Source organism: Monodelphis domestica, chromosome 4 (assembly GCF_027887165.1).
Source record: "Monodelphis domestica isolate mMonDom1 chromosome 4, mMonDom1.pri, whole genome shotgun sequence".
Classification (NCBI taxonomy): Eukaryota; Metazoa; Chordata; class Mammalia; order Didelphimorphia; family Didelphidae; genus Monodelphis; species Monodelphis domestica.
In genome coordinates this window covers 290,494,088-290,516,473 of record NC_077230.1, presented here as the reverse complement: position 1 = coordinate 290,516,473, position 22,386 = coordinate 290,494,088, and the positions used below count along the sequence as shown (strand labels likewise).

General features: G+C 37.4%; 1 protein-coding gene across 2 annotated transcripts; it reads left to right on the top strand.

Moving 5' to 3' along the window:
• Positions 1-1,291: 1,291 nt before the first annotated feature.
• WDR45 (WD repeat domain 45) lies at positions 1,292-8,551 on the top strand. 2 transcript variants are annotated; one of them, XM_007495200.3, is made up of 2 exons: positions 1,292-2,580; positions 4,064-8,551. In XM_007495200.3, exon 1 carries the CDS (start codon positions 1,433-1,435, stop codon positions 2,516-2,518), a length of 1,086 nt encoding a protein of 361 aa, XP_007495262.1. In that variant the 5' UTR covers positions 1,292-1,432; the 3' UTR covers positions 2,519-2,580; positions 4,064-8,551. The 2 variants fall into 2 exon arrangements, with proteins under 2 accessions (XP_007495262.1, XP_001375056.1); XM_001375019.4 differs by having other exon boundaries at positions 3,963-8,551.
• The last annotated feature ends 13,835 nt before the right edge of the window (positions 8,552-22,386 follow it).

The window sequence follows — 22,386 nt, the reverse complement described above, 5'->3', positions numbered from 1 at the left end:
AGATCTACTTATAAGGGAGGAATCTGGTAAGTGCTGGATCAAAATGGGATTATGCGGTGTGGCACGCTTTTAGGCAATTAGTAGAATGTAGGCAATTCCTATTGTACATTTTAAAATGTGCAAAAAAAAAATACAAGTTATTTGGGGAGGAGGGAGAGGAAGATATAGAATCATCATCTCCTCTCTCCTTCCTCCAGAACTTACTGCCCTTCCAAACTTCCAAATTATTTTTGTCAAGAGTAAAATCATCTTTCTAGGCTCACAACTTCAGTCATCCTCAATTCTTCACTCTCCTGCACCCCAAATCATTTTTGCCTCATTTTTGTCTGTTTTTATCTGCTGCCAGGTGAAACAGTGGATAGATCAATGGACCTAGAATCAGAATAGACCTGAATTTAAATCCAACCTCAGACACTAGCTATGTGGCCCTGAGTAAATCACCTCAGTTTCTTCATCTGTAAGATGAAGATATATAGCACCATCCCCTCAAAATTGCTTTTGAGGAGCAAATAAGAAAATTGTAAAGTATTTAGCTATATAAATGCCAGATGTTATTATTTTTTTGTTCCTCTAGGAAAAAGAGGTTAATATAGGTAGCACTTGTTACTAGCTTACTAAAAAAGCTAGCTAGCCTTCATTTAACCTTTTAAGGATTGCGACGAGCTTTACAAATATTATCCCATTTTTTATTCTTATAACAGCCTTGGGAGTTTGGAGAGTCTTTCTGTCTTTTATCTATATCTCTTAGTTTCTCCATATCTATGTCTATAGGGAAGGAGGTGCTATTATTGAAGAACTTGAGGCAGGCAGAAGTTAAGTAGCTTGCCCAGAATCACACAACTAGTAAGTATCCGAGACTGAATTTAAATTCAGGTCTTCTTGACTCCAGGTTCAATGATGTATATCCATTGCTTCTACCTGACTGCCTCATCCTCCTTAGCTGCCTCTAATTACTTTAAATTTCGGAGAGCGCTTCGAATACATTATCTTCTTTGATCCTCACAACAACCTGGTGAGAAAGGTATGACAGTTGCCTTCTTTTTAACCCTATTTGTTACTATCTCTTATTCTTTTTATACTCATTTTAGAGGTAAGGAAACCGAGGTGGGGAGATTGAGTAGCTTGCAGGTGTTAAGCGTCAAATTTCGGGGGCTTTCAGGTGTAAAATGTCAAAGGAGAAATTCACATTCAAGATTTCCAAAGTCCAAATTTCGTGCTGTAGCGTCTGCGTGCGGAACCTCCGGGAGGGCGGAACGTCAAGCTTGTAGGAACTAGCTTCCGGAGGTAGCGGCGAGAATGAACAGTTTGGGGGCGGGGCTTCTATCTCTCGTTCTAGTCTCGAGCTCCACTCCAGTCGAGCAGTCTCGGCTCCACTGCAAGGCCGACTCTGCTCTTCTAACTCCTCCCCCTCTCCTATTGCCGGAACTTCGCCATGGCTCAGAAACCTCAGCTCCGCGGGATGACCAGCCTGCGTTTCAACCAAGACCAGAGTTGTTTCTGTTGTGCCATGGAGACGGGCGTCCGGATCTACAACGTTGAGCCCCTGATGGAGAAGGGCCACCTGGACCACGAGCAGGTGGGCAGTGTGGCGCTGGTGGAGATGTTGCACCGCTCCAACCTACTGGCCATCGTGGGTGGCGGCGGCAGCCCCAAGTTCTCGGAGATCTCGGTGTTAGTATGGGACGACGCTCGAGAGGGCCGAGACAGCCAGGACAAACTGGTGCTCGAGTTTACCTTTACCAAGCCCGCCCTGGCCGTGCGCATGCGGCACGACAAGATCGTCATCGTCCTGCGGAACCGCATCTACGTCTACTCCTTCCCCAACGACCCACAGAAACTGTTTGAGTTCGACACCCGCGACAACCCTAAGGGCCTGTGCGACCTCTGCCCCAGCCTGGAGAAGCAGCTCCTGGTGTTCCCGGGCCACAAGTGTGGCAGTCTCCAGCTAGTGGACCTGGCAAGCACCAAACCTGGCACTTCGTCGGCGCCCTTCACCATCAACGCGCACCAGAGTGAGGTGGCCTGTGTGTCCCTCAACCAGCCGGGCACCGTTGTGGCGTCCGCATCTCAGAAAGGAACCCTCATCCGCCTTTTCGACACACAGACCAAGGAGAAGCTGGTGGAGCTAAGACGCGGAACAGACCCAGCCACCCTTTACTGCATCAACTTCAGCCACGACTCCTCCTTCCTCTGCGCCTCCAGTGACAAGGGCACGGTCCATGTCTTCGCCCTCAAGGACACCAGGCTCAACCGAAGATCTGCCCTGGCGAGAGTGGGCAAGGTGGGTCCCATGATTGGCCAGTACGTAGACTCGCAGTGGAGCCTGGCCAGCTTCACAGTCCCCGCAGAGTCTGCCTGCATCTGTGCTTTTGGCCGGAACACCTCCAAGAATGTCAACTCTGTCATTGCTATCTGCGTGGACGGCACCTTCCACAAGTACGTCTTCACCCCCGATGGGAACTGTAACAGGGAGGCGTTCGATGTGTACTTGGACATCTGCGACGATGATGATTTCTGAGAAACCTGGTCTCCCTCTCTTCCCCACCCCCCACCTCGCTGGGGGCCTTCTCTTACATTCAGGTGAGGTGCAGGGTCTGTAATTTCTGAAAGCTCCCCTCCCCCCATCCACTTCATAGGATCATCCAACTTTAGCTCTAGAAAGGATCTCAGAGATATAGGAGTACGGCTCCCTCACTTTTCATTTGCTACAAAAAGAAGCCCCAATCACAGGGCCTGGCACAAAGTAAGTGCTTAATAAATGCTCTCTTTCCATTTACCTATCTCTACGCCTCTTTTACCTCTCTCAGTGTAACTCTCCATAGCTGTGTCTCTTGCTATTAACTCTATCGCTGGTGCTTTTATCTATTTCTTATCTATATCTCTCAATTCCGTTGCTATTTATCCATCTATCTTCCCATCTGTCATCTATCTACCTATCTATCTAAACTTGGCCTAGAGATTATGGAAGATGGGGGAGGGGGGAAATGAGTATGAGAGGTAGGATAGTAAAGAAATTTCTCCTGTTGGAGAAACTAGAGGAAGAAGGAAAAAAATCCATTAAAAAAAAAAGGAGGGTGGGAGAGCAGTGAATGAAAGTTAATTAATTTAACCATTAATTTTATTACTATTAATTAATTGTAATTTCAAGTGAAACTGCTTTCTTTCCCCCTTCTGGGAAAAGTCTGAGAGGAGGATTTATTTAAAAAACATTTAGAAATTTATTACTTGGGTCAAGGCAGAATACCAAATGCTGAGAATGTAAATGAAAAACAGTCTCAGCCCTCATGGTGTTTATATCATTAATGAAGGGGATGGAGTGAGAAAAGGGAAGAGTAAATAGGCTATAAGCTTGAATGTGATATAATTAAAGGAGATGTCTAGAGTGCTCTATTTTCAGATCTCTCAAAACATTTTGTTTTGATCTCATCCTTGTACTTATATGTACTTTCTAATTTGCCTTGTAGTTATTTAATTGTATTTTATCTTTCTTTGACTGTAAACTCCTTGAGGGCAAGGATTCAGCATTTTAATAAATATTTTCTTTATTTTACTGTTTTAATGTAAATTTATGTCCCCACATCTCTAAGTTAATAAGATAAAAGGTAATTGGCAACAGAATTACCTTTTAAAATTACTAAATTATCTTTAAAAAAAACCTCATCAGTGTGGGTAATCTTTTTATCAATGTAGATATAACCCTTCCACACCCTCTGATTTTCTGTAATTCATTTGGTTTCCTTTATAATTCTGTGTACTCTATTTTTGTATTTTAAAACATTCTGAGATGGGATCCCTAGGCTTCATCATATTGTCAAAGGGATTTCTAACCCCAAAAGTTTAAGAAGCCAGTCATAAAATGACATGTGTATCGTTCCAATTCATCACATCTCATAGATGCAATACCTGCATATTCATTTTTTACCTTCTTGTTGCATAACTGACCCACTTCCTTTTTTGATCAGGTATTTCCTGGATGATATCCTTATACCACTTCTTACCCACAGGTAGGTCATTGTTGGAAATGTGCTTTGGCCTATTTGTGCATCTCTCCATTGCCTTTTAGTTGACCTGCAATTTTGATTTGCCGGAGATTGTGGTATTCCAGCATTCACAGCCATACCATACAGCATCACCATGAAAACATTAGTTTTTGAAAGCTGGGATTTTGTGTCAAAGAGCAGCTTAGTATCATTATAAGGACTGGAATTTTTCAAGTGCAATGCAGCCAGCTCTCTTGCAGCTATTCAATTCTGAGCCCAACTCATTGACCACCTACCGACTAGCCAGTGAACTGCATATCATAATCGGGACAATAGAACTTTTGATGCCTTTGTTTTTTTTCCTATACTCTTGTTTGAATAATCATGGATCTCATTGAGGAGGCTCTGTAATAAATTGGGACTATACAATCGGCAAGATGTTATCCTAAAAGAGGAGCATCTGGAGTACCTAATCCTAAGGCATCCCAGCAGCTTCCACTTGAATCCTTCTTAGAACATCCTCCATGACAATGACAAACACCATTGACAAACATACTGTTTTATGCTTCACTTGACATTAATAATCACAGGGTTGAACAGTTATCTGTGTCTGCATTTAACAAATCAGAGCTTGTATGATCTTAACACATACATAAGAAACTCTTCGTTGGAGGGGAGTCTTTAAGGTTGTGTTTTGCCTTTTTTTTTTGTAATCAGCCAACAATAAATACAATGAGATCTTATATTCTTTACCTTTCAGTTAATCATATGACTAAAAATGTGAGATTTTCCAAACAAGAGAAAATATTTATGGAGATTGGTAGATACTGTCCTCTCGTTTACTTTATGAGGGAATAGTTTTACTGTCAGTAATTTCTTCCTCTTTTGACATCTTTTCTGTCTCCTGAAATCATTTGTAAAATTCTCTCTCAATGCTTTCAAGATTGTATCACCTTTAAAGTTTGGTTCTGGGCCTCTTTGATCTAGCCAGTCTTCCTAACTTGATCTTCCTACATTCCAGTACTGTTTCCTCATATAGTATTGGGAACTCAGGTATTAAGAGTACAAATGTTGTAGTGGTTCCACTGTCATTGATAAAAATAGATCATTACAAAAATACTGACATGTTCTGTTCTCTATTTGTTATCTTCCTGCTAGTTTCACCTATTAATATTCTGGGAACAATATTACTCATTTGGGTCAATTACCGAACTTTTTGCAAACTTGTATTTTTCTCCAGTGCTTTTTATCATTTTATAAGGTGGTATTGGCCATGACCTTTTGCCATTTTTTAAAAACCCTTACCTTGTGTCTTAGAATTAATACTAAGTATCATTTCCAAACCAGAAGAGGGGTAAAGGGTAGGCTATTGGAGTTAAGTGATTTGCCCTGGGTCACACAGGAAGTGTTTGAGGTGAGATTTGAACTTAGTACCTCTAGGCCTGATTCTACTTCTGAGGTACCTAGGTGCCCTTCTTTTGCCATTTTTAATGCTTTGTTTCCATTTTATTAAGATAACTTTTTAAAATTGAAATGTTTTTACATCACCTTTTTTTTCCCAAATACATACCTCCCTTCCTTCTACCCAGCAAGTAATCTCTTATAAGAAAGTTCCTTAAAAAAACAATTCAGCAAAACAAACCAATTCTTTAACCAAATCTGACAATATATAATTCATACCCTGACAAATAGAGGATAATTTTCTCAATTTTTCTTGTGATGTATAATTAAAATGAATTTTTAAACATTCAGAGTGTTGAATTTTTCCTTGTCAAAACAACACAACAACAATAATATACTCAGCATTTAGTCACCAATATTCCAGAAACAATCTTATTTTGGGTTAATCTAATTCCAAGACATTTCTGACATAGAAAAATGTCCAAAATGGTAGTTTTCCCATGGCCTCTGATATGTCTGCCCAAGACCATTTTGGGTAACATTTAAAGAATTTGTTCTCAAACCATTTGGTCTATGGACCTTTTATAGTCCTAAAAACTATTGAGGATGACAAAATGCTTTTTTTATGTGGATTGTATCTATCAATATTTACCATACTAGAAATGAAAACTAAGAAGTGTTAAAAATTCATTTGAAATATGTTAATATAACATTTTTGAGAACTAACTTACTAAAAAAAGTGAAAAGTGGCATTGGTTTGCATATTTTTGCAAATCTTTAATTTCTGGTTTAAAAGAAGATAGCAGATTCCTATATCCACTTTTGCATTCAATTTTATGATTTTCAAAATTTGAAGTATATATGAAGAATCATATCTAACACACATAGGAAGAAAAGGGAAGAATATTTTTATAAGCAAATAATGCTTTAGATTTATTTTGAAAAATAGTTTTGACCTTATGGATTTCCTGAAAGGCTATCTGGGGACTATCCTGCTGACCAATCTGAGAATCTTTTAATTTAGAGCTATCCTAGAAAGAAAATCAAGATATATAATGATATAGTTATGGATTAACATTCTAAATAGTTGAGCACTTTTGTCCCTTTCCTCCTAGAAGACTCTCCCAGAGTAATCAATAGGTTCTTTCCATAGATGTATATTAAAAATCTTAACTAAAGTGAAGGCTTGAGTGCTTTCCATTGGATGGAAATGGGTTCTCCTTGTGGAATAGACTCTAATCCCTTTATAGGATAGAAAGAGGAAAGATTGCCCTTAGATGGGCCAGTATCCTGGGCAGATGAGGTATTCTTTGTTAACATTATGGTTACCCCCCTTAGTTCTCTGAATGAGAAAAACAATTATTTCATATTAAAATTTTTACAATAATATGTTTCTATACCTTTTCATTGTTGTCTTTGTATATATTATTTTCTGGTTCTGCTTCACTATTTGAATGTCTTAACATGTTTCTTCATTTGTTTCTTACCATGTTAATTTATGTTCAGTTTGTTTATATATTCAACTAGTGGTCATTAACTTTATTTTTAGTTCTTTCTTGCCACAAAAAGTGCTGTTGTGACTATTTTAGCATATTTTTTGTAACTTTATGGCACAACAGAAGGAGCAATAGACCTGGAGTCAAGAATGCCTAAGTGCAATTCCCATCTCATATACTCACTATCTGTGTGATCTTGGACAAATCACTTAAACCTGTGCTTGCCTTAGTTTCCTTAACTGTAAAATGGGGATAATAATAGCACTTACCTCACAGGGTTGTTGTGAGGAACTAAAGAGGTATAGCAGTACTTGGCACATAGCAGGTACCATATAAATGCTAACTATCATTATTATTAAAGACCATTCTATATTTTACTTCCATTGGGTATTTGGCAAACACTGATATCATTGGGTAAAAACATGGATATATTTGTTATCATTTTAATATGATTCCAAATTACTTTACATAATGATGGGACCAATTCACAGCTTTACCAAAAAGTGTGTTAATGTACTTCTCTTTATAGGGCCCCAATGACTATTTCTATCATTTGTCATCTTTGCCAGTTTTCTAGATGTGAGAGAAAATTTCAGAGTTGTGTTTTGATTAATAGTAATTTGGCTATTAACAATTTGTTGTTCTTTTGAGAAAATGTTTATTTAAATATATTAAGAATGGCTTTTCATCCTCCATAGTGCTTTAAAAAATGTTTTAGTATTCAGTGATATACTAAGTTTCTATGTTCTCTGCTCAGCAAACTGGTCTGGTTAAGGTGGTTTCTGAGCCCCCCTAGTCTCTACATTCTGACAACTGTTTTATATTGATGAAACTTCGATAGAAAAAAGATGTTAAAACATTTGCCTTTTGCATTTTCCATTTTCATGAAGCTGATGACTCATATTTAAGCCATTATAATTGTGAACAGTTTTGTTTTGTTTTTATTCTTTTCCTTTCCTTAGCAAGTAGGGCCCTTGTTCATACATGGATCCCCTGAAATCTACCCATTTCAAAACATTTTGTGGGTCATTTCCACCTTGAGCAATACCTCCCTAAATCCTATCTGCTTTTTTTTAAAGGCCATCTCAGAAATAATGTTACTTCAAAGCAAAATAACATTATTTAGAAGCAAGTGACAGGCAAGGTGGAAGAGATGTTCTCTGTGTATTTTTAAGGCCCTTAACCTCATATCTAACACCACAAATCCACAAGATAAAACAGAAACACTAGACAAGGTAAAAAACTAATGAAATAATATCAAAGAACTTAAGTACTTAGAGCTCTCAATGAAACTATACCATACCCCAAACCACTTTGGGCATAGTTAAACAGTCTCCTATGTTTATGCTTTCTGGTTTCTGCCAGAAACTTCCTCCACTGTAGTGATTCAGTTGATTCTCACTTTATTATTCAAAAAGGTATAGACACTGATTCGGCCTAGCCACACCCACAAAAGAAAGGAAGAACTGGAAAAGTAGAAGTGGGCTGGAGAAGAGCCCAAAGAAAAGATAAGAAAAATGACAGAAGTTAGAGGGACTTCTGGAAAAAGACATTAATGCACTATTGGAACTGAATTGGTATGGCCATTCTGAAAAACAGTGTAGAATGAAACTGTATCCCTTTGACCTGCTAATACCACTACTATGCCCGTTCCCTATAGAGACCAAAGAAAAAGGAAAAGAACCTTAGGGAAAAGGAAAAAAATTCAAAAATATTTATACTGTCTTTTTTTGTGGCAGCAAAGAACTGGAAACAAAGGCGGTACTGATTAATTTAACAGAATATTATTGTACCATAATTAATAACCAAAAGGATAGGTTCAGAGAAACCTGAGAAAATTTATATGAACACATGTAAAATGAAGTAAACAGAAGCCAGTTGGTCAACCAGGTACTATATACACAGAAAAGCAAAGTCTGCCTTCCAGAAGCTGAAACTATGTACAAACAAAAGAGATACAGGATTAATTGGAGGTGATCCCAGGGAAGGAGGAACAGGGCAGCTAGAAGGCAGAGCTGAGTAGAGAGATCATTCCAGGCAGGCATGGGAGATAGCCACTGAAAATGCCCAGAGTTGGGAAGAGTGTCTTTTTTGAGCAACAGCAAAGTGTCACTGGATCATTGAGTAAAGTGTAAGAAGACTGGAGAAGTTGAAAGGTATCAGATCATTAAGGGTTCAAAAACCAAATAGGAGAATTTATATTTGATCCTGGAATTGATAAGGAGCCACTGGAGTTTACTGAGATACGGTCAGACCTGTGCTTTAGGAAGATCATTGTGGTGCTAAGAGAATAGAACCAGGAGAACAACTTATACAGGAATAATAACATTGTAAAATCAAACAACTTTAGAAGATTTTACTAATCAACAAAATGACAAACCATGATTTCAGAGAATCAACAAATAGACTATTACCCACTTCCTAACAAAGAGAATAAGAAAAGTAAGAACAAGCATTTATTAGGTACCTACTCACTATATACTAAGTGCTTTATAAATATATTCTTATTTGATTCTCATAGCAATCTTATAAAGTAGGTGCTATTAAAATTGTTCCACTTTACAGCTGAGGCAACTGAGGCAGAGAAGTTAAGTGAGTTGCTTATAGTAACAGTGTCTGAGGCAGGATTTGAACTTGGGTCTTCTTGACTTCAGACCCAGGCACTCTAGCCATGGCATCACAGAGATGCCTTTAACTCAGAGATATATTTTCAAACATGACCCATGATGGCATTTGTTTTGCTTAGCTGTGCATTTTTTTTTCCTTCAGAACTGGGGAGGTGGGAAGGAGAAAAAATAAATGCATGTTAAATAGAATAAAATACAAGTTTAGAAAAAAAAAACTTAATCTGATGGCAGATTCAGACTACAGAGCATAGGTTAGAGCAACAAGCTAAAAGGAAAGCCCTTCTGTACATGGGAAAGGGAACTGAATAATCAACGGGGTAAGGCAAGAACTTTGTTGCCAGAATTAATTCTAGGTAAGCCCTTGCATTTGCCTCCAAATTCAGAAAGCCAAAGATTGCACTCTCGGATATCTATGCAGCAGTGACAAGAGGAAGAGTCAAAGAATCCATGGAGTGAAATTAGAAATGAATGATGATAAACAAGAAAGGTTTAAAGACCAAATGACAAAGGAGAAGGCCTAAAGGAAAACCTAACTCAAATAAGCCAACCAGAGATTCATAAAGAATGAAAAATGAGTAAAAATTCAAACTAGAAACCAAAACACTACAAGCACGTGTTTAACTATTATGATGGAAAATACACCCAATTCTCCGGTTAAAAAGAGATCAAGAAGCAATAGGAAGACACTCCAAAATGATACAAAAAGAAATAAAACTTAGAAGAAAATACTAGTAATGAAATTAGGTTAGGAATCAGTGTTCTTGACATAAAATTGAAAATAAACAGTCAATGAGATATAGAACTTAGAAGATAATGATGAAAGATGTGGAACATTGCATTATAAGACTCAAGTGATCTGTTGCTTAATCTAGGAGAACTGCTCCCCCAACCCCAACCCCTGCCTCCTTTTGTTAAACATAGTGCATTCTAGATAGGGGAAAGGGAAGGAAAATACCTGAAAATAAAAGTGATGTAAAAACAAAAGTTTAATTTTTTAAAAGGAAATAAAGAAGATATGATGGAAATTCTCACCAAAATAGTAGAGGCTCTGAAAGGAGGAAATAAAAAACTTGAAATGCAAAATATAGAAATGAGAATCAAGACCATAAAATTTTTCAGAGCAAACAAACTCTGTACCAGCTAAAGCAATTCTTAAAGTCTGGATGCACACAGATAACTTAAATTTCATAGGTTTCCCAGAAGAACATAAATAAAAAAATCTATAATGCCATATTACACTAATTCAAGAATATCATCTTAACCAATAATAACTAAATGAAAACTACCTTAGTTAATCAAAGCAATCATTATTGGAATGATTTGATACTGATTAAAAAATATGGCAATCAGTGGAGTGGATTGAGTACAAAAGTAAACAAGTAAACAGTAGTAAAATGTTTGAAAAACCCCAAACCTCAATTACTGAGTAAGGACATAGTAACTGGCAAAAATGAATGGGAAAATTAGAAAGCAGTTTGACATAAATTATGTAGAAACCAACTTCTCATGCTATATATGAAAATGAACTTCAAATAGATACATAAAAGGTGACATCATAAGTAAAAGTTAGAGGCTCAAGAAAGAAATCACCTTTTAGATCGATGGGCAGTGTAAAAAATCCATGACCAAACAAATATTAAGAGGTTCATTGAAGATAAACAATTTTGATTATATAAACTATAAGTTTTTGCACAAACAAATATGTAGTTAAAATTAGAGATGTGGGGGGGAAATCTTTGCTGCAAGTTTCTCTGATAAATGACTCACATTTAATAAATAAAAGGAAATTATTCAAATTTCAAAGACTAAGAACCATTTTCTAAGACTTGATAGGTTGAAGGATATGAAGAAGCAGTGTTCAAAAGAAGAAAGCCAAGCTATCCACAGCTATACAAAGGAATACTGCAAATCAGTATTAGAGAAAGGTAAATTAAAGCAAACTTGAGGTTCTATTTCACACCCATTCAATTGTCAAAAATGACAATGGAAAATGACAAATATTGGAGTGGCTGTGGGAAAACATTCACATTAGTGCCCTATTGGTAGAACTATTATTTAATATTATAGCCAATTTGGAAAATGATTTTTAACAATGCACAAAAGTTGCCAAACTGTCCATACCCTTTGATTCTACATTACTACTTGTAAAACTGTATTCCAAAGTTAGATAAAAAAGACCTAAATGTACAAAAAATATGGCAGTTCAATAGAAACTAAAGGTTTCTATTGTGAATTGCTAAACAATTTCTGGTGTATGTGTGTAATTGAATATTATTGTAACAAAAAAGTTGCAAAATGGATAATTTCAGAGGAAACTGAAAGATGTTTATAAACTAAGGCAGCATAAAATTATTGAGTCTAGAACAATTTATACCATAACAATAACATATATGAAAGACTTCAGAACTCTGATCAATGTTGTGATAAACCATGAATTCAGAAGACTAAAGATGAAGACCCTCCTTGCCAAGGGGCTGGTTGGACTTAAAATACAAAATGAGACAAGTATTTGGACATAGCCAATGTGGGAATTTGTTTCATTGACCTATGAATATTTTTAATAAAATTTTTATTTTTTAAATTGTTCTGTTGGGGAACAAGGTTGTGGGAAGGAAAAATAAGTATGTGCAAAAATAAAATTTTTAAAGAATTATAACATTTGAATAAAGATGATGAAGCATTGATTGAATGAATACACAGATTACTTGACAAAAAAAGCAACAATCCATTCTTCAAAGTGCAGGATTAAACTTGAAATTTCTAATATAAACAAATTTTGCGGAGATCCAAGAGAATGTCAGGTATTAAGGCTTTGTAATTTCCAGATAAACCAAAATTTCTCAATAGTCATGAAAAATCAAAGAACAGAATGTTCCAAAAAACAAGAAACGTAAGCTTCAACTCAAAATAATGTATTTTGGAAAGCTTAGCCTAAGCATAAGTGATGGTAGACCTTCAACAAAATATAAATATTTCAGATATTATCTCCCTCCCCCCACAAAAACTGAGAGCAACCAGAATATTTGACTTACAAATACATCCAAAAAAGAGAAAAGCCAGAGATCTAAATAAGTACAATTAACAAGAAAAGGCTAAGCAATGAAATTCATTCATCTTTATAGACTAAAAAAAAAACCAACAGAAGTAAAAGAAAGAACAAAGAATCATCAAGGAAAAAAATCCTAGAGGGTAATGATTTTAAGGGTATTTAAAGGATTGGGAGAAGGGAAAGAAGAATAGAGTAATACTCTATGTACTAAATCCCATGATTTTCTTATAAATTTCCCAATATATTTTGTGGGCAGGAAAGCAGTGAGAATTCATGTTAACAGAGAAGAGGTAAGAGAATGAGGGAAGCCAGAGATGCTTTGCAAACCAAGTCTAAATATCAACATTAAAGAAATAATTTCTTTAATCTTAATAAGAGTAGATGCTATGGGAGTAGGATAAAAGTAATGGAAACAAGAGACTATGGTGAGAAGAGTAGAGTAAAATGTGCATCTTACCCTAGAATAAAAGTGTTACTAAACATTCCCATGCAGGAGATTTTACACATATGTATACACACACACAAAATATGTGGTAATATATGAATATTATTTGGTTGAGGGCAATTTACATTTTTAAGACCCAGGTTTATAGATTCTGGGATTGCTTCCTTAGGAAAGTAGGGGGGGATGAGCCTGAAAAAGCAGTCAGCACTGATGCAAAATGAAGTAGATAATCAGGAAAACAATATACACAATGACTTCAGAAATGTAACAGGAAAGGTAAAAAACTGAAAACGAATTCTTTGTGATTATAATGACCAGCCCTGGTCCTGGAGAAGAACAGAGAAAATGCAATTCTTTTTCTAAGATAGAGTGCTACAGGTGTGGAATAAAGTACAGACTCAGATTTGGTTGACATGATAGTTAATTTTGTTAAACTTTCCCCCTCCTTTTAAAATCTTTGTTACAAGGGGCAACTTGCTAGATAGTAGAGGTGAATAGGATGTGTTTAAAAATAAATGCAATGTAAAAAACAAAAGATCAATAAAAAATACAATTTAAAAAGTTGAAATAGTATAAGGAAAAAGAAAGATTTTCTTCTATAAAGGGGCAGGAGTTCTCAATCTTTTTTTCTCTTCTCACCCAGGAACACCTTTCCATGTTCCCTATTCAATATGAAAAGAAAATAAAATTGTTTACTGTGCATATGCACGTAATAAAACCCTAATTTTTAATAAAGAAAAATCTTCGGTAAATAACATTTCTGAGTTGTTTCTCTAGAGAGCTGTTGATGCCCTTTAGTGATGCCATTAGGCTGTGGACTTCTTTCTCCATTGAACCGGGGACTTCTGTTACTTTGTGGGGTTTTGCTGCTCTTTGCTGTCACCTGCTGGTTTCTGTATTGAACTGCAGCTACCTGGATCTCAGCTTTTAACTCATAGTCCTCCCTAGGGCTAAGGTAACTTTAAAAAAAATTCTGGATACTAGCCAGTCAATTAATTCAAAATGTCCATAAGCACTTAAGTCAGCCTTTTTTTTTTAAATAAACCCTAACTTTCCCTTTTGGAGTCAATACTGTGTATTGGTTCCAAGGCAGAAGAGCAGTAAGGGCTAGGCAATGAGAGTTAAGTAACTTGCTTGCCCAGGGTCTCACAGCTAGGAAGGGTCTGGGGCTAGATTTGAACCAGGACCTCCTATCTCTAGGTCTGGCTCTCAATTCACTGAATCACCTAACTGCCCCCAAGTCATTCTTTAATAAACTCTTATTTCCTTCCTGCCTGCCAGGCTCACTGAAAATCACCATTGGAGACCCTTATAGCAAACTGCAAAGGGTCTCTTTGGTGGGAATTATGATGAGAAGATTCCTTTCAATACCCATCATAACCTTAGTTTGAGCCTAAGTGTGTCAGGAAGAAAAGACTGAAATGGGTTGGGTGGAGCCAAACCTACTTTGTCCTATTTCTCCAAACAAATTGCTTCACTTCCTACATTATAAGTTAATGTTAATTTTGACCTATGCTCTAATTAGCTGTTGCTAGAATTGCATTAGGACAACTAACATAACTCCCACATCAGTAACCAGGCATTTCCTGCCCACTAAGAAAATAATTATCATAACTCACATTTCTGTAAAGATTAAAAATTTGCAAAGTACTTTCCTCAACAATCCTGTGAGGTCTGTAGTTCCAGTCCTATTGTCCCCATTTGCAAAGTGAAAAAAAAAACTGATTTTCTAAGAAGTTAACTCACTTGCCTCTGGTCATTCATCTAGTAAATCTCTGCCCTGGACTTTGAAACAAGATCTTCTAATTTAGACTCTAACACTAAAATATAGTATGTTTCTCTGTGTGTATGTGTGTTTGTTGTTCTTTGGTTCATTTCTGGTATCGGACCTTCTGACTTGCCTCTTGAAGAAAATATTCTGTATATATACGGTGAGACTTTCAGTGTCATCTACAAGCCTTTGGTCTCTTTCATTTTAAAATCTTCCAACATACTTTCTTTTTTAAACTAGACTTCCTTGTGCCACATTTTGTATTAAAGTTCTACCTATAATGATGACTTAGTTTGGAAGATCTTGTTGGAATTTTCAGTAGACAAATAAATGGCAATTATTTCATGGTGATCAAGTTGAAAAGAAGTCAGATGTCATCTAGTATACCCTTTTTTTTTTTTTTGGGTTGTTTAAAACCCTTTCCTTCTGTCTTAGAATCAATACTGTGAACTGATTCTAAAGCAGAAGAACAGTAAGGGCTAGGCAATGGGGGTTAAGTGACTTGCCCAGGTTCACATAGCTAAGAAGTATCTAAGGCCATATTTGAACCCAGGACCTCCCATATCCAAGTCTGGCTCTCTATCCACTGAGCCACCTAGCTGCCCCCTAGTACACCCTTTTCTAAAACATAAACCCTATTTATTAGATAGTAGAAAAATGCTTCTTTAGTCTTTGTTGAATACTTCCATTGAAGGGAAACTCACTAGTTTACATTCATAATAATAATTCATGCATATTCAGAGTTGTACAGTTTACAAACCTTTTTTCTTCACAATAACCATGATAGGTAGATAGTACCAGTGTAATTATTCACATTTTATAGATGTAGAAACCCAAGTTCTATGGAATTAATAGACATTGGTGATGGCAAAACTAGGGCCTGAATGCATAGGTAGCTCTGATTGAATGTCCAAATCAGGATCCAAGAGGATAGAATTACCTCAGAAGGCATCAGCTAAAAGGGACAAAGGTAAAGGGCTACATATATGGGTTTCATAAATCAACTTCACAAGTTCAGGGTGGAGAGTTGTATCTAGATAGTGCTTCTTTTGAAAAATGTGCAAGGTTTATAAATAAAAAATGGAGAGAAAACCATGAGCTTGACTACATAAATATAAAGAGATTTTGGACAATAAAAAAGTACTATCTTAAAAAACTGGAGGAGCAGCTAGGTAGCAGAGTGAATAGAATGTCAGGCTTGGACTTGGAAAGAACTCATTTTAAATCTGTCCTAGCTTTCCTGCCAATGTGACCCTGGGCAAGTCACTTAACCCCATTTGTCTAGCCCAGTGATGGAGAACCTATGGCACAGGTGCCAAAAGGGCATGCCTGCCATCACCCACTAGAATTCATTACTAGAAAGCCAGAGGGACTTGGGGCAGCGCTGTCCCCCTCTCCATGTGCCTGAGGGCATTTCTTACTTCCCCCTCCTCTCTGCCCAGCAGCCAATGGGAGTGCTTCCTCCCTCCCCTGTCTGGGGTAATGGGGGATAAGGGAGAAGTGGGGGGAAGGAGGTGGGCCAGGACAGGCATAGCACTCCATCTCTAAAAGGTTCACCATCACTGGTCTATCCCTTGCCCTTTTGTCTTAGAGTTGTTACTAGGACAGAGTTAGAAGGAGGGAGGGAATGAAGGAAGAAAAAACATCATAAAATACAATAAAAACCACATCATTCAACATACTTTTTACCCTGAAATTTACACAGTTAGGGCTTTAACGCATGAGTATCATAAAAAGGAATAAAGAACCTATTTGTACACTAATACCCATAGTTGCTCTTTATAATAGATAAATATTGGAAACAACCCATTTGTTCAATAATTGTTAAGCAACTGAATAAAATATGACATATTAATGTATTATAATATTAAGATGCCATATATTAACTACAAAGCATCCAGAAAAAGAGGAAAATACTTTATAAAGTGATTCAAAAGAAAATAGAACTACAACTCTATATACATTGGCTTTAATTATATATTTATGCAGTACCTGGAACACCATCTTCCCCCTTGTATGTAGAGCCTCCAGAAAAACTACCCTAGATTTAAGGTACTCTGCTGACCCACATTCACTCAAAACCAGATCTGACAAGCCCCTGCAAAGAATTTATTAAAAGTAAAGGTATCTCATGAAATACTATGAGAGGAAAAGTAACAATCGAACAACACCAGTCATAAATCTGAGGCAAACCTGATCACAATTTCACACACAGGAATTACACATGAGGAGCACCACACATAGGGCACACGTACAAAGGCAGACACGTAGAATTGATAGGTTCACAGATTTAAGGCTGTAAGGGACTTTAGAGGTCACCTACCACTACCAGGGTCAATAGGTGGTACAGCAGATAGAGCGCCAGACCAGAAGTCAGAAAGACTCCTCTTCCTGAATCCAAATCCGAACTCAGACATTTTACTAGCTGTGTGCCCGTAGGCAAGTCATTTCATCCTCTTTCCCTCAGTCTCCTCATCTGTAAAATGAGCTGGAGAAGGCCAACCACTCCAATATCTGCCAAGAAAACCCCATGGAATCACAAAGAGTCAGATGTGAGTGAAACGAGTGGACAAGAACACTCCAACCTTAATAAATAGGGAACTGAGGTCCAGAGAAGTTGAGCAACTTGCCAGAGGTCACACAAGAAATAGCAGACTCAGGATTGCAACCAAAGTTGTCATCTCATTCTAAATCCAGAGCTCTTTCCATCTTACAATGTATATTTGCCAATGGCACACACTTGGAGAGACAGCACTGGCCTCTGCAAATGTAGAGCTGTCAACATCTTCTGGGGATGTTATTGTGATTCACAGACTATGCTGGACCTGCTCTCAGATTCTGTCTTGTTATTACTGCGCTTTCCTTCCTTCTCCAACATCCTCTTACCCTTCAGCCAGATTCTTTAGCTGAGGTGCTACCTCTGCCTAAGAGGAGGATGGGCTTTACCATCCCTTGGTTTTAACCATGAGAACCTTTTAGTTCTTTTTAAAAGGCAGGGCTCTCACATACCCAGACATTAGACTATGAAATAAAACTTCAGTTACTTTCTCTCATTAAAAAAAAAAAAAAAGATCTATCTGTTCCCAGAGTTTTCCCTCAAAGAACAAAACTCCTTTAGAACAGAGAGCAGCCATCCAGATATCCAGATAGTTGGAGCCCTATTTGTAGTCTGTATTTAAATTAACTTGAGTTAGGCTACATTTTATTTTTTAAAATTCTTGATATTTTTGTTTTTATATCACCTTTATTTCCTTCTTCTCCAACCTCTCCAATAAACCGGTAATAGTTTCCCTATATTTTGGCCTGCTTAGACCATATTTAAGGTATGGCATTTGGTTTGGGCACCATTTTAAGAAAAATATTGACAAGTTGCAATGCATATAAGAAGTCAACCAAGATGCTGACCATTAGGATCAGCTGAAGCAACTTAAAACAATTAGACTAGAAAATAAAAGACTCAGAGGAGACATGACAGCATTTCCCCCCTTAATACAGTTGGTTCAATGTGCTTGATATATTAGGGAACATTGTGAGCATAATGCAAATTTCAAGTTTACTTACGCACAATTTCTTCTGTGAGAAGTCCCTAAAATGAAAAAAAATTGACACCACTTTATAATAACTCACTAACTGCAGCTTTTCCAATGCTCACTTCCACAATGTCAGTGGCTGTGTCCAAGGTCTTGGGCGGCTGTTCAGCCTGGGCTCTGGTTCCCACAACTAGATAGTTGGGCAAAGTCTCTTGAAAGTTGGGCAGGTCACAACTCTGGACCTTGAGACCAAAGGCATTGATGGAAGGTGATTGGGCTGGAAAGGAATACAGAACAGCTCTCCTTTGCCCATAATTTTTTTTGTGCTGATATATAATAAATATGGCATTTTACTATACCACTTTAAGAAATAAAACACATCATAAAGTCAGACTATGAGAAAAATGAGAAGGCCAAGAGGAAGACAAATAACTTTGTCCTCCTACTTTATTTTGTATTTGTTCAGATTTCATTTGCATAGTAAAACTTAAAGGGTTTTCAGGTGACTACAGACAATCTGGAGACTGGAGTTAAAGCAGACTTTCTAATCTTAAATCAGAGAGAAGTTAGAACAGTGATACTGATTCTGCTATATTAGGTAAAATAGGAAACTAGTAAGAACTGTTACTAATATCTCAGACTGAAATTTGCAAACAAAGCAAAAACTAGTTAACCCTAGGGTTATAGTTGATATTGCAGCTTGATTTTGCAGGCTCTAGATAGTTAAATGATCTGCTCAGTTTAAGTAAATGGCAATAATAAAGTTGAGCCACAAACTCTCATATTCCATCTGTCATTATCTTTAATAAACCATTACCTTTTGCCTTAGAACCAATACTACTTCTGTCCAAGACAGAAGAGTGCTAAGGGCTAGGCAATAGGGATTAAGTGACTTGCCCAAGGTCATACAAAGTCAGACTTGAATCCAGGACCTTCCACTTCTTGGCCTGGTTCTCAGTCCACTGAGCCACCCTGCTTCCCCCTGTTTAAACCAGAAGAAAGACTTGAGTCACATCTTGGGGTTATGAAAGAGACCCACCCAGTCTGTAAAAGGGCTGATTGAGAGGGAGATGCAGAAAGACTGTCTCCAGCCCTGCCTGCACTTAAATGCTGATCTAGAAAGAGTCAGAGGCACACGGACAAAAGGCCAAAGAACAAACCAAAAAAGAGCAATGGGGGCAAAGATCAAAATGATCCACTGGCTACCTACAAGTGTCTTGGAACTGAGGGTTTGGTAGTATTCACCCCTTTAAGGACCAAGGGAAATTGTTCTTAAAAGTGTGCTTTTTCCCCAACTTCCCTTACCTGTATCTGTTCACTAACAGATGCTATAATATGGTATAATAAACATACACAATACAATATAATATAAATATACTTTGTTCTATTCTTCAGTCATCCTGAAGTTGCTGCAAATTAGGAGAGACCACAGGTTCAATGTCAGGGGAAAAAACCCAGAAAGAACTAAAAGAGGTATTAGATTCTGCCCATCATTGGAGGTCTTCAAGCAGAAAATAGGCGACCATTTGTCACGAAAATCAAGTATGTCAGGAGATTTCATTTGGTTATCATTTGGAGAAGATGGTTGCTGAGGTCCCTTCCAATTCTCAGAGCAAGGACAGTGAGGTGGCACAGTGTGCGGAGTGCTGGGAAGACACTAACTGTGTGATTCTGGGCTAGTCACTTAATTTCTATCTGCTTGTTTTCTCAACTGTAATATGGGGATAATGATAGCAACCACCTACCAAGATTGTTGGGAAGACAAAAAGAGGTGTTTGGAAAGCCCTTAGCCCAGGGTCTGCACATAATAGATCCTTGATAAATACTCATTTCCTCTTTCTTCACATTCTGTGGTCATAGTAATGCCTTACAAATGGGTGGATACCCCTACAATCCCATGTCTCTGGGACAGCTTTTCTTTGGTCTCCCATTTATAAGGGTTGGTGGTAGAATTACACCAGGAGCTGCCCAAATTACAGAGGAATCCAAAAGGCTTGCTTGACTTTGACACCTTTTCATAGGGCTACTTTCCATGTGGTTTAACTTTAAATTATAATGGTTTGTTGTTTTTATTAAGGTAAAATTTGGAGGACATTCAACCTGTGATTTCATTGATATAAGGAACTCCCTCTACCAAGGTAGTTCTGCATTAGTTCAACAGCTTAGATATACTGGAATGCTATGTGGTTTGCCAAGGAGTAGAAGCTATAATAGAAGGAATAATTTTCCTGCCCTTGAGCTGGAACCTTTATACAGTGTTCCACACTACCTCTCTGTGGATTTCCATCGTTACCCTCTACCCCTTCCCCCTAAAAAATCCCCCCACTTACATCTATTTAAATCTTTTTATATAAAATCTATTTAAATAGATTTTCCTAGTAAAGTTATTTTTTTGTTAAAATGCAAAAATCTCTTATTATATAAATTTCTTATTTCCCAGTTTCAGTAATAGTAGAGTCCCCAGTTCAGTTTAATAACGTTATATACTGGGGGGTTTGTATGTACTCAGAACACTTAAGATGGAGACATCCATGTGGGAGATGCCAAGGATCTGTTTCTGGGAGAAGATATGCTTTTCCTTATGTAGGAGTTGCAGCAACCTCTTTTCCATTGACTGCATAGGTAGAACATGCCTCATCTTTAAAATGACCAGATTAGGACAGTCTGGTTCTTTCTAGCAGCACCAGAGCATGAAGGTCCTGTTCACCTATAGCACGGGTTCCATGAGCTACTTCTTCTCCCCTCCACCTGCCTTAGGTCTTGGGCCTAAAACAAATGGGTTTCTGGTTTTGGTCTGTTTCTTATGTCCTTTTCAGTTCAAAGTGTAGGTGGTCTGGTCTCTGGACCTGGAAGATTGAGCCTTAGCAAACCTTGGAGGAGGATTCCAGGCAGGATGTTGCTGCTTGTCCAGCAGAGAGCTCTCAGAAACCAGGGTACCAGGGTGTAGGGGGTTGGATTTTGAATTTGGTGGGATTATGCTATATAGGAATTTAGTTAGAATGTGAACCTAATCTTCCTCTATCCCTCCCAAACTGAGGGGTTTTAAGAGGAGAAATGTTTTTATGATTTTCTTGCTATGCTTTTGAAGTATTTATTTCTTTTATTCCTGTATAAAAAGCTGATCTGACTTTTAAATGGTTAAATGGAAGTTGGGTACAGGGAACCCCTAGAATTGGCAGGACACAATTAGTGTACAATTGAGCCAATGGCAGAGAAATTAGACATCTCCAAACTCCTTTAAGGTTACTGGAGAAGCCTGGGGGAAGGGAAAAATATTGCCTGTTTTGGCTCTTTGGCAGGTGGGGAGTGGGAGGGGGAGGTATTCACTGTTTTGCATTAAATATCAAAAGAAATCTCTGATGAGAGACAAGCTATAACTAGGAAAGAGTAGACAGAGAGAGAAAAAAGTGTGGAAAAATATTTTAATAAATGACCAAACACTTTTTGTAGAAGGTAAAATGAGTGAAAGGTGAATTATAGAACATTTAATGACTGTTTCTTGTAATCATATTTGGCTTTGCTCTAAGCTCAGAACCCATGAAAAGGGCTCTTCAAAAAGTAGCAGACTGAACTCTTTCATGAACTTCACACACTGTTCTCTTGTTAAAATCAAGCCTTCATCCTGCATCAAAAACTTATTTTAAAAGAACATAGTATGCAGTACATACCCAAAATAAATTCCCATCATTTTTTGCTTACCTTCTGCTTTTAAATAGTGTTTGGATAAAGCATCAGTTCCTTAACATAACATTAATTTTTCAATTTACTTTATTCAGCAATGAACCAATTTCATAGAGGCATATGCAACTATAAATTTAGTTCTCAACTCTTTTGAAGGAGCATGTGGCCCAAAAAGGGGGTTGGGGGTGTATCTGTAGTGAAATCTCACTTGTCCAAAATCCAAAAGCATCCTTAAGTCCAAATAACCTGAAATTTTCAGAGTTCTCTATAACAGCAACAATAGCATTAACATAGTGCTTTAAACTTTGTGCTTTTACAAATGGTATCTCATGTTATTTTCACAACACACTCTCTAGGAGGTTGTTCTCATTTTAAGGAAAAGGAAACTGAGGTGGAGAAGCATCAG